Genomic DNA, 18,758 nt, shown 5'->3' with positions numbered 1-18,758 from the left:
TTGTAGGATATTGTAATTTCCCTGTTACCCAATTATTTCTTACCATGAGTTATCAATGTTTCAAAAATAGCAGTTGCATGAACAAAAATGTGTACAACCATCCGAGAACCTATCATGAAACGGGAATCAATAATTTAACCATCCTGGACCGCCCGTTGGAAGGCACTGTTTGCCCATTTTGCAGTGCCTGACAAACTACACAGCGGCTAGGGACTGAACTCTAAGTCTACTGTTTGGTGAGCTGTGCTATGCAGGCAGAGGGGGGTCCGGAAGACTCATTACACTCCAAGGAAAAGGAGAATATGGACACACTCTCACATAGAGATCCTATTAAACTACAATGTTTTAAACACTTTATAATATTTAGTGTTCCTTTAACAACACCGCATACGGCTGTCACTTGTGTCTGGTCTCAAGCCATTGATGTCCATCTTTCATTGAATGTTCAATATTTGCTAGCAAATTACAGAAGGCGATCAAAGACTATATAGGCTAGGCTTTTGGTAACTATTTGAAGAGATCACATAAAATTACAAAAATACATTATTGTATAGTATTTTCATTTTATTTAACTAGGCAAGTCAGTTAAGAACAAATAATTTTTTACAATGACGGCCAACACCGGCCAAACCCGGACGACGCTGGGCCAATTGTGCACCGACCTATGGGACTGTTGTGATACAGCCTGGATTCAAACCAGTGTCTCTGTAGTGACGCCTCCAGCACTGAGATGCAGTTCCTTAGACCACTGCGGCACTCGGGAGCCCAATGAGTTTCTGGAATGAAAGTTTTCCTACCAAGATGGATGTATTTTTAGGCTTATGGTCACTCATCCCTCATCAGCTGACCACCAGAACCGGGGTGACTGGTGGACTAAAAAGGCATGGTACCGGGCCCAAAAGCAGAAGGCTTCCACTGAGGGTTGGGGTGTGTTTTGGGGCTCTTTGGAGGGGTGGATTAAGGCTCAAAGATGTTTGGGAAAAAAGGCTATTAAAAAGAAAAATACTATCGGAGAAGGTGATTTAGGCTATCTACTGAACAAAGTCATTATTGACTAATACTCCGATTAGTCCGCAGAGTTGCCATCTGAAAGGCATTAGGTAATTTGTAAATAATTTAATTTAAGTGTAACGCTTTTTATTTTGAAGAAGAGCCTTTGTTAGAACAATAAGAGTTGGAAGAGCTCAGGTCCACCCCCGTGAACAAGATTCTGATTGGGTAAGCGGAGTTTCGCATGTTTTGATTGGCCACTGACTCACCAATCGTTTGCCCTCATTAACTGGCCTGGCAAGAAGCCAACTTCGACATTTCCGGCTTTACTTTGGTGTTGCAAGAAGCCTGTCAAAAATAAACATGCTCCTCAGGACAGTGAAAATGTACCTTTTAAAGTGTTAATTTGTCACTTGTTTCAGAGGCCGAAACCCAGCTCGATAAAGTAGCCAAGCACCTTGGAGTTCTTTGGTGGATTGATATCAAAATAGTTATCGTCAGGTGGGTAGGCAATGCAATGAATTACGTTTGAAACATGTTGCGTGTGATGTAAATGCACGATTAGAGCCTTATAAACTAAACAATTGGCTGCTGGCATGGATATCTTCGTTGCTACTGCGGCTGCAGAATGGCTAACTTGTCCCTGCCACTTCGTCTCCAAATGTACAGTGGCATGTAGCCAAGATAGCGCGTCGTGTGGCTAAAGTCAATCCAGGGTCAAATTAATCAATACAAATAATGTATGAACCGTACGCCAGAGTGCTAAACAGCCGCTTATCAACGGCGGGGTAGGACCAACCATGCTATAGAAGGGTTATGATGCTATTCAAGGAACCGCGTTATGGGGAAATGTTATGGGGAAATGTGGGCAAATCTAACGTCACACGAAATATGTGACGTATGGATCTGACCAGAGCTGCGTGTTCCATAATACATTAACTCCATATTAATTCCTAACTCTCTCGGCTGCCTGCTGTGCTAAAGGTTTACATGTAGGCACTGTAGCCTACATATAAATTCATCGGACATATCAACTGGCAAGCACTTATCAAATAACGTCATGCGTGTAACTTAGTTCCGTTAGTGAGATATTTAGCGATTGTTCTCTGCTAAGAGGGTTCGTCACTAACTACCACATCCACGAAGTCCAAAACCCCGTCTATTTCAACCCAAAAAAAATCGTATTAAAATATGATTTGAAATCTAACCTTAACCACACTGCAAACCTTATGCCTATCCTTAAATTAGCACCAAAAATCAACAACAACAAAAATGTTCAGGAATTTTGACGTCGTAGCCTATTTAGACTTTTGTGGCTGTGCATCTAGTGTAAAACCCTAGAGAGGTGGGAGAACTGAGAACAGTGCATTTGCACTGATGAGTGGTGTCTGGTTTACTGATGGATTGATACGTTGTTTCTTGGGACTGCAGTTCATCATTTCTCAAGCGCCAGCGGCTGTCCCTGGTATCTGGTGTCAAGTCATTGATGTTTATCTTTTATTGAATGGTCTAATCTTTTCTGGCAAATTACTGAAGACTATCGAAGACTATAGGCTAGACTTTTGGGATCTTATTTGGATAAACTTTCTTGGCACATATTTTGTCATACGTCCAAAGATGTCTGTTTTTGAAGGTACGTTTTCTGTACCTGTCTGGTAAGGAGTCGGATGGCTACTTTCCCATTGCTATTGATTGCTCTTAACAGTTATCTTTTCCATGACTCTAAGTCACTTTTTGACTTCTCTTAGTTTGGAATGATTTCCACTTTTTGAAAGGCAGTGCATTCTTTTTACTTATCTGTTTTTCTGATGTCTTGAATTTAGGCTACTGAGGATATAGATTTCAACACATCAGTATTATGCAATACTGGGAATTGCCAAATTAGGCTACCAATCTCTTAGTGGGGGATATTTTCATCTTAAGTGATTTGCATGTCAATTGTAACCAGAGCTTGGTTGCTGGTATTTTTATATAATTTTCTCAACGTAATACATCCTGTGTTGAACAGAGGGTGAATGAATCACAGTTGACTGGTTCAATAATGGAGGGGCAGGTAGGCTAGCAGCGGTTAGGAACGTAACCAAAATGTTGCTGGTTCGAATCCCCGAGCCGTAAGTCATTTAGCACGTTTTGCTAAATGACTTACATTTTGATAATATTGACCCAATAGGCTTGACTTGTTCATGGTATAATGGATATAGGAAGAAAATGCTAGATGTCCATTAAAATAGATCCAATAAGCCGACACGTGGGTAGACATTTACATGGCATCATATGTAACCATGTTCCATTTCACTTATTGTAAAATAATGTGCTTGCTTGTGAATGACTACAAGCTGCCCTTGCTCATTAGAACAAAGGCATGCAGTTGTTTCAAGAAGGCTGAACATCTTTACACGGACCATTTTCTGTCTTTGATAGTTTTGAATGGTTCCTGCAGAATGAACAAACAAACTCCTTTTTTTTCTCTCTCTCTCTCCTTTGGCCTCATACTATTTGATTGTTTTGAATGGTTCAAGCAGACTGAATGATGAAATACCTCCTCTGTTGCCTTTTTTTTCTCTCTCCTTTCTCCCGGCAGATCTCAGCAAAGCCGGGATGGCTGAGTTTCAGGAGAAGCTGCGGCTGCAGCATGAGACCTCCATGCACAAAGAGCTGGAGAAGCTGCTGGCCACAGCCAAGGGGGCTGAGCAGGAGGTGGGCCTGGGGTTTAGGAGTTTGGAGCGAGAGTACCTGGTGCATGTTTGTGGATCTAGGGGGGGTTGTTTTGGATGAGTGAGGAAATGTCTTACCCTCCCAGAACTCAGTCCAGCAGGGCAACAGGATGGTGAATGACCTGTGTCTCTCTCAATGGGTCAAACACAGATGCACACACTTTACGATTTCACAACATGGACTCGCTCTTTCTACCTCTTTCTGCTCCTCTCCCCATCTTTTCACCTCCCCACTCTTTGCCCCCTTGTTTACTTTAAGCCCCAGCAGGCTTGCTTTTAAACCCCTTCTCTATATGATGTAGGCCATACATTCCCACAGAAATCATTGTCACTTTTCATCACCACTGAGCCTTCACCTTACAAAGCATCAGCTATTGCCATCCAACAAGCACAGTGCACAACCCATCAAAACAACCCATTTGACCAGAAACTGGAAAGACAATTCTCCCTGCTTAGCAAACCGTTTGTATGCAGTTAGCATTGCTACTGCTAACTAAAGCATTGGCATGATGGCAAAAGCTTACAAGGTAAGCGTTCTCGCTCTGTAGAGTAAGTGGTTCATTTTTTATGCTGCTCCTCGTTTCACTTGAAACACAACACATTACAGTTAGACTGCGGAGGGGGGAGAAAACGCAATTAAAACCTACCGAGGAGACCTGAGGGTTTAGGAACGAACAGTGAGATGGGCTAGGTGGGAGTTCTAATGATTACACCAATGGGGGCATTTAGAACACAGTGAACCGTAACGTACATGAAAGCCATTAAGCAAATGTCAGAAAGGAGGGTTGCGGGCAGAATGCTTTGATTATAGGGAGTGGGCAGGAGAGGAGGAAAGTCTACGCTTCGCCAAACAGACTAGAGAAATAATGATGCACATCATTTGTAATAGAAATATTGAGTTCAGATGTAGCCTATATGACACATCAAAAAGTATTTAACTGTGGATCCCATTATAGGATTGGTGAGGCGGGGGGTCAATGTAAATAGTCCGGTGGCCATTTTATTAATTGTTCAGCAGTCTAATGGCTTGGGGGTAGATGCTGTGAAAACCTCTACAGGATCGGTGGGTCTCCCGCGGGACGGTTGAGCTAACGTAGGCTAATGTGATTAGCATGAGGTTGTAAGTAACAAGAACATTTCCCAGGACACAGACATATCTGATATTGGCAGAAAGCTTAAATTCTTGTTAATCTAACTGCACTATCCAATTTACAGTAGCTATTACAGTGAAATAATACCATGCTATTGTTTGAGGAGAGTGCACAGTTATGAACTGAAAGTTATTAATAAACCAATTAGGCACATTTGGGCAGTCTTGATAAAAAAAAATTGAACAGAAATACAATGGTTCATTGGATCAGTCTAAAACTTTGCACATACACTGCTGCCATCTAGTGGCCAAAATCTAAATAGTGCCTAGATTCATATATTGGCCTTTCTCTTGCATTTCAAAGATGATGGTAAAAAAAAAAAATACAAAAAAGGTAGTTTTTTTTCTTTGTATTATCTTTTACCAGATCTAATGTGTTATATTCTCCTACATTCCTTTCACATTTCTACAAACTTCAGTGTTTCCTTTCAAATGGTATCAAAAATATGCATATCCTTGCTTCAGGTCCTGAGCTACAGGCAGTTAGATTTGGGTATGTCATTTTAGGCGAAAATTGAAAAAAAGGGTCTGCTTGCCGTGCGGTAGCAGAGAAAACAGTGTATGACTTGGGTGACTGGAGACTCTGACAATTTTTGGGGGCTTTCTTCTGACACCGCCTATTATATAGGTACTGGATGGCAGGAAGCTTGGCCCCAGTGATGTACTGGGCCGTATGCACTACCCTCTATAGGGCCTTACGGTCAGATGCCGAGCAGTTGCCATACCAGGCGGTGATGCAACCAATCAGGATGCTCTCGACGGTGCAGCTGTAAAACTTTTTGAGGATCTGGGGACCCATGCCAAATCTTTTCAGTCTCCTGAGGGGAGATTATAGTTTGTTGGTGATGTGGACACTAAGGAACCTGAAACTCTCGACCCGCTCCACTACAGCCCCGTCGATGTTAATGGGGGGCCTATTCGGATGCCTTTTCCTGTAGTCCATGATCAGCTCCTTTGTCTTGCTCACTTTGAGGGAGAGGTTGTTGTCCTGGCACCACACTGCCAGGTCTCTGACCACCTCCCTATAGGCTGTCTCATCATTGTCGGTGATCAGGCCTCTACACTGTTGTGTCGTCAGCAAACTTAATGATGGTGTTGGAGTCGTGTTTGGCCACGCAGTCGTGGGTGAATGGGGAGTACAGTAGGGGACTAAGTACACACCTCTGAGGGGCCCCAGTGTTGAACGTGTTGTTACCTACCCTTACCACCTGGGGGGGGCGGCCCGTCAGGAAGTCCAGGATTCAGTTGCAGAGGGGGGTGTTTAGTCCCAGTAAACTTAGTGATGAGCTTCATGGGCACCATGGTGTTGAATGCATTCTCACATAGGTGTTCCTTTTGTCCAGGTGGGAAAGGGCAGTGTGGAGTGTGATTTGAGATTGCGTTATCTGTGGATCTGTTGGGGCGGTATGAGAATTGGAGTGGGTCTAGGGTATCCAGGGAGGATGCTGTTGATGTGAGCCATGACCAGCCTTTCAAAGCACTTCATGGCTGCCGATGTGAGTGCTACGGGGCGGTAATCATTTAGGCAGGTTACCTTTGCTTCCTTGGGCACAGGGACTATGGTGGTCTGCTTGAAACATGTAGGTATTACAGACTCGGTCAGAGAGAGGTTGAAAATGTCAGTGAAGACACTTGCCAGTTGGTCCGTGCATGCTTTGAGTACACGTCCTGGTAATCTGACTGGCCCCGCGGCGTTGTGAATGTTGACCTGTTTTAAAGGTATTGCTCACATTGGCTACCCTGAGCATTATCACACAGTCGTCCAGATTAGCTGGTGCTCTCGTGCATGCTTCCATGTTGTTTGCCTTGAAGTGAGCATAAAAGGCATTTGGCTCATCTGGTAGGCTCGAGTCACTGGGCAGCTCGCGACTGGGTTTCCCTTTGTAGTCCGTAATAGTTTTCAAGCCCTGCCACATCCGACAAGCATCAGAGCCAGTAGTAGGATTTACCCCCCCAAAATCGAAAATGATAATTTGCACCAAAGTAGACATCATGCAAAACTACAAATCCCTGCAAGCTCCTGCACGTCATCTCTAGCTGATACCTTTGCTAACAGTTATTGTATCAATTTAAAACTTGCACAAGATATTTCACAGAATTGTAATTTTTTTAAGGAATTAGCCAATTTATTCATTACTACATTTAGCTAACATTAGATAATTAATCCAGAGATTTTTACTCTTGCCTCGATTCGGCAGTCTCGTCCATATCATGTCATTGGTAGTTCTTTATTATAGCCAAATTGGCAGCTAATAAGCGTTTCATTTTTGGGGGGTAAATACAGGCAAATATATTGATAAAGTCACCTTGTCCTAGAGATTTACACGGTTAATAACACCATGTCCTTGTTTGTCCACTAGGTTTTATGACTCATACTGTGGTACTCTATTCCAGTACAAGCACACCTGATTCAAATGTTTTACTAATCATCAGGCTGACGGGAGATATTGCTCAAGGAACTCTTCTGGGTCCTCTCATCTTCCTTTCAGTCATTGACAGCGCAGCCCGGGATATCGAAAGTAGGTGGAAATATGTTGACGATCTAAATCTGGTCCCATGCCCTTTCCGGGTCGAGGGCCAGGAGCTCAAAGTGTGTGATAGTGTGAACTTTTTTAGGGCTAATGGTACAGAAAGACTTACAATGGGGGCAAGCAGTTTGTAACTATGATAACCAAGAGCAACAGAAAACGTTTTGTCCTTCGCCGCCTTAAAAGGTTCCATGTGCCACAGGAAGACCTGGTTTGCATTTACACCGACTACAGACGCCCCACCCTGGAATATTGCGCGCCGGCTTGACACAGCTCCCTGACCCTGACCCAGTCTAGTGACCTGTAGCGTATTCAGAAGAGGGTGTGCCGCACCATCCTAGGAGGATAATCCAGTTATACTGAGGCACTTCAGACCCTGTCCCTAACCTGGCTTCATGTAAGACGGACACAACTCTACACTGACTTCGCTGTCAGCCTCCTAAAATCTCAATTCCGAGACTGGCTAACCCCTAACTGAATCACAGTGACAGGCAGGAATACCTGCAGCCAAAACAAACTGACTATACCAAAATCGAGTTTACCAATCCCATATTTCTGCTCGTTGATTAATTATTCTCTTTAAGACCACAGGACATTATTGATTTAGATTTTCGTAAACGAAAAATGTTGCTCGTGTCCATTAATATTTGGTATGCTCATGGATGTGTTGACTGCTATATGAGTGTAATAAAAAAAAAATTGCCCCCCAAAAAATCAAGCCCTTTTATTAGTTGAATCAGGTGTGCTGGTTCTGGAATACATCAAATAAGTGGAGATGGCTGAAGTTACTAGAGGTTTGGGAGACAGTGATTTAGGCTTCAGCAATGTTACGATTTCAATCGTGTCGGTATTTTATCAAGCTATGTTTTGCGTGTGAATTGGATGCTATAATGTATTCATAATGTGGATGTTGATCATTTGCGTCCATGCAGAGACTGATCCTTGGCACTTTCTGTTTCAGATTTCCAAAAAGGACTTTGAGGGTTTTAAGAACCTCTTCCACAGATTCCTCCAGGTGAAAGGACCCTCTGTGAAATGGGACAAGATCCACAAGCCCCCAGAGGATCTGGTGAGTAGTTAGGTTTTAACCCTGGTTAAAAGCTCAGGCATTCGTTATTTGCATAAGAAATTACAAGACATTGTCATACAGATCAGCCTGTCTAAAAATGGTTCCCTTCCTTACCGTTGGAAATCCATTGTTTCTGCAGGTGTAGACCCTCTTGTACAAGGGATTTTTTGACCTGTAGTTTCTTTTATTTTTAACAAAGTCCTTGTTGCGTATTTAGTGCTAGTCCACAAACTAGGGTCTCAGAAACACTGTTTTGAGTGTAGCATCTCTGTGTATGTTGGGTGAGATTAGATCTGTAGGCCAAAGCCCTCTTCTACAATGAACATCTGAGCAGATAGATGCCAACGCGGCCCCTTTGAACTGAACATGAGAGCTGTAGAGTTACAGTGGCTGTCATGTGACACTGGCTCTATGGGGGCAGAATGTTGTGGTCCTGTCGTCCTGCAGCATACCAAGGGAGAGTCTGGGACAGAAAGCCAAGTGTTGTGTTTCCTTCACTGGGACGGCAGCCAGGTGCCAGTTCACCAACCCCCCCCCCCCACATCGTCTACGTCCCCATCCTCTCCCAGCTGACTGGAACATGTGAGGCTCCAGTCAGAGAGGGAGTGTTACAGCTAAAGGGTCACTGGGGCGTGGGCTTTTTCCCGAGTCTAAATGTCTAAGAACTTAGCGTTTTTGAGTAGTGCTGGTCAAGAGACTGTGCCTATGGTGACAGGAGGTAGACTCCGTTAAAGGAAGGAGGGGGCGTTTCAGGGAGACCTGGGCTGGAACCACTGACCCATAGAACACTTAGGCCACATACAGGAAGGCTACATCCAGTTGGTATATAGATGCACACACTTGTTTGAGTCTACATTCCCAAGCTCGTGAAGCCCACAGATTATAATGAGTACGTAGTAAGGGATGGAAACAAGCACCCCGCACCAACAGAACTGAAACGAGGTAACTAGATCCAAGAACAGAGTGTGTAGCTATGGGCCAAAGCCAGCCAGCTATTTATCACCCGGGTGACATTTCAGTGTCTCAGAGCCTGACCCCCCCCCCCCCCCCCCCTTCCTGAAATAACCCCCGGCTCATAGGTTACCTTATAAATAGCCTGACCTCTCCAGCATTCGAAAGCACAGCCTTGAGGGAGCAGGATTCTGGCCTGGGGTGGTATTTGGCTTACCCTGCCCCGAACCCACCTCGTGGGTGTGCATGGGTGGGCGTGTAGGCCTATCTGCTCTAGCAGCCTCACTCTACGACCGTCTTAACACCGTCTTGTTTTTTGGGAAGTAGTTCAGGAGTAAGGAACTTGAAACCGTATCTGGACTCGTTCCCCACTTGTGACATAGACACAGGTCACCTCGGAGACCTTGAGTTTGAAGTTGTTAAGTTCAAACAACTGTTTTAAGTTCTTATGAGTTCAATCTCATCATGTTGTAGTTCTCCTTGTTATCGACTGAAGCTGTATGGCTCTGAAAGGGTTAATCGTTTACCCTTATGCAATACATCTGCACAATATTGACTTGTGAGTTCATGTACCTAAATTGAGTGAATCTCCCCAAAACAAGTCCATGTAAAGTGTTTTTCTATTATCCGATAGATACGGTCTGCTTCTCTACCAGATTCTCCATTCCCTCCCAGATATGCAATCGCTTCATCGCCAAGGACACACAGTATCTGCAAAACGCAAAGCTTTTGCTCTTAGGTCAATATTGCTTGTTTTGCAGAGATTGACTGTTTGAAGTCCAAGGCTGCTAGGAAGCCTGAAAATGCACCTTGAGTTTGCGTTCTCAATATTTAGTTGTTCTAATGCTTTGTTGGCTAGCTAAGTGCTTGGAATGAACCCTACATTTTGAGTAGCCTAGTGAATAATAACGGCCCAAGAATGGAACCTTGTGGCACTACAGTATTTATAGGAAGCATTTCAGACATTGTACCATCAACCTGTAAACTTTGATTTGATAGTTTTCCACATTCTAAAGAGATTATTCTGGTTCTTTTCTGTTTCACTCTAGTAAAACTCTAACTTTGCCTTATAATTAAGTGCTATGTTTCACTTCTCTAAATCTAGTCCAGTCTGTTGCCAGATCGTACTTTGGCCCAAACCACGTTTTGTTCATGAATAAACTCTGTTAGATCCCCAGAAAACCCATGGATTGTCTCAACCCTTATGAGTTTGAGCGGCTGAAATTCTCTTGAAAGACCACACAGGAAGCCTTGCTCATCACATTTTCTAAAAATCAGTTTCAAATAATGGGTGGTTTTGTCTTTGTAAAGGGAACCACGTAGCTCACAATGAAAGTAACCTATTTTTGTCGTTGAGAGTAATGGCACTTCACCTCAATAGCCCAGACTTGAGTAAACACATCTTACTGTGCTGTGTTATGACTGACGATGGAGAACCCACACCTTCAGACGCTGTGTGGTCTTGACTCCAACACAGCCATGAGAGACTATTGTGTGTTGGGAAGGATCCCCCATAAGGTAAGAAACATTGGTATGTCTTCGAGAGCAAAATATTGATGGTGATGGAATTAGTAATTAGAAAATGATTTGGTTACTTCTCTCTTGATCTTTTGAGACTCTTGAGATATCTTGATTAGGGCCTGGGACGATAGCAGTATCGTGGCAAGGAAACAAAACACCAAGCATATTTAAATTCTTTAGGAAAATGGCCCTAATGTTGGAAACAAACATCACTGTTGTCCTCCAGAGTCACAAGTATTTATTTTTCAAGCTATAACACACCATATTCTACATACAGCAGGTTTTAAAGGACCAAAGTGCTTGTTCTGTTTCGTGTTTTAATGTTTGCCATGGAAAAAATATCGCAATACTGGTATCTTCCCCAGTGGCGTGTATTCATGGATGCCAAGGGAAGCCAGGCGCACCAAAATGTTTTACCAACATTTCCTTCAATTCGCAAGAGGCTGAATGTATCTCACCAGAGAAAGCATCCGAGCGAGCAAAATAGTGCCCCTCTGTGTCTGTGTAGACCATCTATCTATCCGATGCTGTCTGGTCAAAAAGAGTATGACATTGTTGCCGCCCGTAGCATTGAATGCAAGGGAAGCCAGCGAGCATTTGGCCTCCCTTGATTTAAAAAAAAAAAGTATAAAATTATATCCAGTCAGCGAAATCAACTGTGAATGGTCCTGGCACACCAAAACAAGTGTCAAGGGAAGTCAGTTTGGAACTTGCTTCACTCCAATTACATCAAGAACAATACGTCATTGACAGAAACCACTTGAATTGTTGCATATCGTTGTGTTGTTGTCCTCCAGTGGCTGGCTAGCTAGCTAAAATTGACCCTTTTCTATACTGAACAAAAATATAAATGCAACGTGCCACAATTTTACTGAGTTGCAGTTCATAAGGAAATCCATTAATTTAAATAAATAAATTAGGCTCTAATCTATGGATTTTACATGAATGGGCAGGGGCACAGCCTTGGGTGGGCATAAGCTCACCCACTTGGGAGTCAGGACCTGCCAATCAGAATGAGTTTTTCCCCACGAAAGGGCTTTATTACAGACAGAAATACTCCTCAATTTCATCAGCTGTCCAGATGGCTGGTCTCAGACGATCCTGCAGGTGAAGAAGCCGGATGTGGAGGTCCTGGGCTGACATGATTATATGTGGTCTGCAGTTGTGAGGCTGGATGGACGTACTGGCAAATTCTCTAAAACAATGTTGGAGGTGGCTTATGGTAGATTAATTAACATTCAATTCCCTGGCAATAGCTCTGGTGGACATTCCTGCAATCAGCATGCCAATTGCACTCTCCTTCAAAACTGGAGAGATCTGTGGCATTTTGTTGTGACACAACTGCACATTTTAGAGTAGCCTTTTCTTGTCCCCAGCACAAGGTGCACGTATGCAATGATCATGCTGTTTAATCAGCTTCTTGATATGCCACACCTGTCAGGTGGATGGATTATCTTGGCAAAGGATACATTATCACTAACAGGAATGTAAACAAATTTGTCCACAAAACTTGAAGCTTTTTGTGCATATGGAAAATGTCTGGAAGGTTTTATTTCATCTAATTAAACATGAGACCAACACTTTACATGTTGCGTTTATATTTCTGTTCAGTGTAAATTAGCCATGGATGGAGATTTGGACTTGTGGTTTTACTTAATTCTCCGTACTGGCCAATGATTATAACACCGATTCTGATCCAACCATAAATTCATACATTGTGCCCCTGTGCTCCATTTCTATACAACTGTCAGCAACAGATGCGTCTGAAATGGCCGAATCCACTAATTTGAAGGGGTGTCCACATACTTTTGTATCACGGTCGCAAGGCAAATGAACTAACAGGTTATAGAGCAAACAACGCAATTATCACCACACATAGGTTGTAATGACATTTAATCTTGATGTGACTTTCTGACATGAGAGTTGTGAGGTCTTGGATATCGTAGAGCTTGGGCCAGTCTTTGGTAATGTCAAAATGGTGACCAACATGAAGATTTAGCCTAAATGTTGTTTGTTAAAATATTTTCTTTATAGCTAAAGGAGAATCCTTACTGAAGATTATTTTAGCCTGTATGTCTGAGGGAAGTAGAATGACCCGGCTCTCCAGACTCCTATTCATTTAAAAGGGGCTATAGTTGTGGCGATAATCAGCCTAGTGGTTGAGCTAGAAAAGGGTTTTGAACCCTCTACCACCTAACAACAACTCACTGAGGTGTTTTCCTAAGGAGTTCCCGTGTCTTACACGTTGCTTTGTGTATTTTCCAGTAGTCCATACACACTGAATACAGTACACACTGTGAAGCAATAATTGGGGTTTGTTGAGAGAAGTGCGTAGTCTGCCTCCGCTGTAGCCTATAGGGCCGGTTTCCCAGACCGTAAGCCTAGTCGGAGACTAGTAAGAAGTAGCCCACCACTACCAATGGTGAATCTCCATTGAACATTTTTTTTAGTACAGGACTAGGCTTTCTCCTAACCTGTCTGGTCCTGGGGAACACTGCTCATAGCATTGGGATATTAAATTATAGGCTAGCTTTGAAATGGCCTATTGTGGGTGTATCTGTGGAAGACATTGTCAAGATACTGTGAGGATTCCTTCATGGTCGCACTCTCGTCTCAATGGTTTGTCTCGTGAAAGTGTGAGCAGTAAGGAAGAGCTGCCTGTTACCATGCCAACTCTGAAACGGTAGCCTCCCTCCGACGGTGCAGGAAGTGTGTGGAAACGTAGAGCAGGAAGTGTCCTCGCACTCTCCTGCGTCTGTCTATGCATGTGAGGAGGATGGGGATGGGAGGGAGGTAAGGTGTGTCTGTATGTGAGTTGAAGGCAGTGTAACGGATTGCGTAAAAGGTCTTTAGTGTGACACACACACACACACACACACACACACACATTCTATATTTACTCCTTGTACAACACAAGAGGACGAAACGGACATCTGTCATCATTCCATTCGCCAACAGCGGGGCCAGTAAAGGCCAGAGGGCCTGTTCCTTGTCCCCTGGGAATTATTCTAAATGACGAAGTACAGGAAAGGAAATTCAAATGGTTAATTATACCCACAAAGTCTGACTATACCCCATCTAGCTTACTGTATTCAGCTCACAGTAAAACATACCATATTAACAGTTTGCCCTTTTCAATTATGTAGGCTACCGCTGTACCTTGATCTAGGCCTACAACAATTAAAGTTTTTCCTATTGGACAAATGATGTATAAAGTTACTCCAGGCTTTCAGTTACTGCATGTTTAAAAGCTCACCCAGTGTGGTAACACAAATGCATTTTCTCTGCTTTTCTCCCACAAGTCATTGCTTTGTATTTCACCCTGATGTGGTGTTAATCAAGCTCAGCTAGCCAATTTTACCCTTTAAAAACATTTTATAATGTGTTTTTCTGTATCAATCCCACGATATGTTGGTTGTAGGCCTGAATGTTTTGTGGGTTTGTTGCATTTTATAGGACAAGTGGGAGCATGGACACAAGCAACACATTGCGATGCCAACGAACGCTTGAATAAATAAGCTCTCTACCTTGACATATGCCTACTGATAGTTCAATGGCTATTTCTGGACCTTCAAGACAATCCAAATGTTTTTCATTTGGCATGAAGATACAGTATGTAATATTTATACACGAAAAAACGTAGGCCAGATACATAGTTATCAGTGGTAAAGGACGGACGCTGGTGTTAAACACACTTTGCTACAGCCTTTGTGGCTGTCCTTCCTTCGTCCGGGGCGAATTGGGGGGGGGTATTTTCTGTAGGGGTGTTTTGTTCTCCCCTCAGTCTCTGTGTGAGGATGTACTTTAGCTCCACCGCTCTGGGTTTTGTCAGCTGTTGCCATGGCTTCACTGAGTAGCACTGTTACATAATAGGGGTTTGGAGTGATGCCAGCTCCCCCCTTTTCTCTCCAACCCTCCTACGCTCCAAAACAAGAGCACCCCCCCAGCACCCTACCTTGAGCAACCCCAATACTGCCCCCAAGCTGTCAACTGCTGAACTGAAGAACCAACATCAATGGTCACTTTCAGCTTTCACAGGGACTGATATAAAAGGTTGCCCTGTTACCCGGGGCAAGTGAACTGAGCAGTCGGCAAGTTGAGTCTTCTCTGTGGTTACCCCATTGGACAGGTGAATTATTTTATTGAAAACGACCAAACCGCAAAGAAAACCTGTAGCCTTAACTGATATTTCTGAACCCTCCATTGTTTAATAGAAAATCCATCAATTTGTCATTTCTGTGTAACTTACTTAATGGAGGAACGTGTGGCCTGCACTGAAGCGTTCTAACATTGCCAGTCTGTGTGTAAACAGCTTTACATTTCTGGGCAAGTGATAATAATCTTCAGGCTACGCCTAGTATCTGACCTCTGACCTGTACCTCTTTCCCTCCCTGTTGCAGATCCACCCCTATGACAAGATCAAGGCCCAGGTGCTGCCGGACAGCGTGGCGGCCAGCCTCAACAAGCTGGTGGTGGTCAAGCTCAACGGAGGCCTGGGCACCAGCATGGGCTGCAAGGGCCCCAAGAGTGTCATCAGTGTCCGCAATGAGAACACCTTCCTGGACCTCACCGTCCATCAGATAGAGGTAGAGGATACTGTAATCTACCATTTTTGGTTCGAGTGAAGATAACACTTAAAAGATATCAGAATATTCAGTACAAGCCAGAATGTTAACTAGAGCTAGTTATTGTAGTACTAGATTTCCTGTTTCTACATTTCTACATTCAACGTTTATGATGAAATGACAAAAACTATTTGGGAGCCAAACTCCCGTCGTAAAAATGCCTCCCCCTCTCAGCACTTAAACAAGACATTCAACGTGGACGTGCCTCTGGTTCTCATGAACTCCTTCAACACAGACGAGGACACCAAGAAGATCCTGCAGAAGTACACACACCACCGGGTGCACATCCACACTTTCAACCAGAGCAGGTAACACACGCCTACAGAAATATACACATGGGTTGTGTTCAGCAGTGCACACTGTTTTAAAGCTTTTTTGCAATGTAAAATCCTAATGAGCATTGGTCTTGGACAAGTTCAGGTACATTCCTGTTTCAAGCCATTTTCTCTGTACTGGACATGATCCTGTTCTATTACGATCCTCAACTCTTTCCTGAACATCCTCTCCTTTTTACACCCATCCATCTCTTCTCCATTTCCCTCTCTTCCTCACTTGACAGGTTGTCATTGTAAATAAGAATCAATTCTCATTGACTTACCTGTGTAGATAAAGGTAAATAACATTATTAAAACTCTCCTCCTGCCCCTCTAGATACCCGAGGATCAACAAGGAGTCCCTACTGCCCGTGGCTAAGGACCTGGGGGTGCACGGCGACCACGGCGACGCCTGGTACCCGCCCGGCCACGGCGACATCTACGCCAGCTTTTACAACTCCGGCCTGCTGGACCAGCTGATCGCCGCGGGCAAGGAGTACATCTTTGTGTCCAACATAGACAACCTGGGCGCCACCGTGGACCTGTTCATCCTCAACCACCTGATGACGCAGCCCAAAGACAAGCGCTGCGAGTTCATCATGGAGGTCACGGACAAGACCCGCGCAGACGTCAAGGTGAGCAGAGGTTTGTGTGCTAGCTAGAAGCAGGCAAGGTGAGCAGAGGTTTGTGTGCTAGCTAGAAGCAGGCAAGGTGAGCAGAGGTTTGTGTGCTAGCTAGAAGCAGGCAAGGTGAGCAGAGGTTTGTGTGCTAGCTAGAAGCAGGCAAGGGGTACTGCTGGTTCTCTTTTCTCCCTGGTAGTTCATTATGTCGCTGATGGTCAGAGTCCTCACCTCGGCAGTATTTGGGGACCTTGGGGCTAAAGATTTAAGATCTTTTAAAAAGGTAGAGGATGAAAAGATCATGACGAAAGTGACTTCCCTACAATTGTCTGATCCGTATTGTACCTCAATGTAAAACGGCATACAGCCTTCCATTTCCTGACTGCTCACGGTTCTGCCACGCCTCTCAAATCTACTCCGCAGGGTGGGACACTGATCCAGTACGACGACAAGCTGCGTCTGCTGGAGATAGCCCAGGTGCCCAAAGCCCACGTGGACGAGTTCAAGTCGGTCACCAAGTTCAAGATCTTCAACACCAACAACCTGTGGATCTCCCTGGCCGCCATTAAGAGGCTGCACGAGCAGAACGCCATGGACATGGAGATCATCGTCAACCCCAAGGTGAGAGGACAGATGAAAGGAGAGCCTTAAAATGAAAACTGTCTGGTATCTATCTTCAGTGGGTTCAGTTCGTAGCCATGTGTTTTAGGGTTTCCTTTAAAATGTACTCTTAACCATCATTTTATATGAATGAATATTTTTCAGATGGCTGTCAACCATGGCCTGGAGTGACTCAACTACGATTAAATTTGCATCACTTTGTAATAGCCGCCACAAGCTCACTGAACGTTAGCACCAATTACCCTTCAACTACCTCCTCCCCAGACGCTGGACGGTGGTCTGAACGTGATCCAGCTGGAAACAGCGGTGGGCGCCGCTATCAAGGCCTTCGACAACGCCCTGGGCGTCAACGTGCCCCGTAGCCGCTTCCTTCCCGTCAAGACCTCGTCGGACCTGCTGTTGGTCATGTCCAACCTCTACAGCCTGGACGCCGGCTCGCTCACCATGAGCAAGAAGAGGGAGTTCCCCTCCACGCCACACGTCAAGCTGGGCAGCTCTTTCACCAAGGTAATGAAAGCAAAATGTAGATTAATGCATTTTGTCGAGTCATTATGGCAGACATTTTGATTTTATATATATATTTGTGTGGGTCTTTTTTATTTATATATTTCATGGTTTTAATATGTTCTTGACACTATAAAAGTGACCTGTTCTGGTTGCAGGTCCATGACTTCCTGATGAGGTTTGAGAGCATCCCAGACATGCTAGAACTGGATCACCTGACAGTGTCAGGAGACGTCACCTTCGGAAAGAACGTCTCTCTCAAGGTAAAGGCTTCATACCCAAAATGGTACCTCATTCCTATTGCATAGTATTTACTTGGAATACAGAAGATTGATACTGGGCTAGTTTTGCTTGACATCTCTCGATGTTTTGTGTGTTACATTTGTCTACGTCCCCTCCCACAGGGAACTGTCATCATTATTGCCAATCACGGAGATAGGATTGATATTCCTGCCGGAGCGGTGCTGGAAAACAAGATTGTATCTGGCAACCTGCGCATCCTCGACCACTAAGGCCTTCAGGACACAGACGAGACTCAAGGCCAAGAACAAACTATACCTAGGACTGTTGCAGAGCAAGAAAGACACAGGGTGCCGTTCCACAGCTCAAGGTTATCTGTGATCCACCATTTCAGATAAACTATCTGCAGCTTACGAAGAAAGACTACCGCAATCAGGGTCATTTTAAAATCAGCTTAAAATGGATGGGCTGGTTCAGCACACCATGCAAACACAAGGCTTCCGTTGGAAGCGAAAGCTGTTAGAGGGTTCTAAGGCTGCGTTTACACAAGCAGCCCAATTCAGACATTTTTCCCAATTATTGGTAAAAGAGATCAGAATTGGGCTGCCTGTGTAAACAGCCTCTGTTGCAAATTCTGAGCCAACTAACCTGAATAAAGTGCAGTATGGATTCAACGTGTCTGTCTTGATTTTAAAACTAGAAAATCAATCAAAGGTCCGGCCTCAAGTGCACATCAATACACCCAAGGTAGGTCAATAGTCTATTGCAGTGCACTACAACCCTAAACTAGCGCACCTGTTTCTAATAATTATCTAGTTGATAAACTGAATCGGGTTAATTACAACTGGGGTTGGAGCAAAAACCTGCAACAGGGTTGGAGAGCCCTGGTCCTCTCGTAATGAATGCATCTC

General features: G+C 44.1%; 1 protein-coding gene across 3 annotated transcripts; it reads left to right on the top strand.

The window, feature by feature from the left end:
- Positions 1-1,057: 1,057 nt before the first annotated feature.
- On the top strand, positions 1,058-18,521 carry LOC115208558 (UTP--glucose-1-phosphate uridylyltransferase). 3 transcript variants are annotated; one of them, XM_029776709.1, is made up of 11 exons: positions 1,058-1,218; positions 1,413-1,491; positions 3,572-3,687; positions 8,344-8,451; positions 15,324-15,509; positions 15,723-15,856; positions 16,200-16,497; positions 16,906-17,103; positions 17,368-17,610; positions 17,766-17,870; positions 18,012-18,521. In XM_029776709.1, the coding sequence occupies exons 3-11, from the start codon at positions 3,589-3,591 to the stop codon at positions 18,117-18,119; spliced, it is 1,479 nt and encodes a 492-aa protein (XP_029632569.1). In that variant the 5' UTR covers positions 1,058-1,218; positions 1,413-1,491; positions 3,572-3,588; the 3' UTR covers positions 18,120-18,521. The 3 variants fall into 3 exon arrangements, with proteins under 3 accessions (XP_029632569.1, XP_029632568.1, XP_029632567.1); XM_029776708.1 differs by lacking the exon at positions 1,058-1,218 and having other exon boundaries at positions 1,313-1,491; XM_029776707.1 differs by lacking the exons at positions 1,058-1,218; positions 1,413-1,491 and adding an exon at positions 2,204-2,623.
- Positions 18,522-18,758: the final 237 nt, after the last annotated feature.

This window comes from Salmo trutta, chromosome 14 (genome assembly GCF_901001165.1).
Source record: "Salmo trutta chromosome 14, fSalTru1.1, whole genome shotgun sequence".
NCBI classification, from domain to species: domain Eukaryota; kingdom Metazoa; phylum Chordata; class Actinopteri; order Salmoniformes; family Salmonidae; genus Salmo; species Salmo trutta.
Note: the sequence above shows the minus strand (reverse complement) of the source record. Positions and strands in the feature narration are given on the sequence as shown.

Bases quoted from the DNA above. Each gene is read 5' to 3' on its own strand.
- LOC115208558 (XM_029776707.1), top strand. From the start codon at position 2,368: ATGAGTGGTGTCTGGTTTACTGATGGATTGATACGTTGTTTCTTGGGA. The intron at 17,104-17,367 runs GTGAGAGGACAG...CCTCCTCCCCAG, and splicing joins AGATCATCGTCAACCCCAAG to ACGCTGGACGGTGGTCTGAA. The intron at 17,871-18,011 runs GTAAAGGCTTCA...CCCCTCCCACAG, and splicing joins GAAAGAACGTCTCTCTCAAG to GGAACTGTCATCATTATTGC.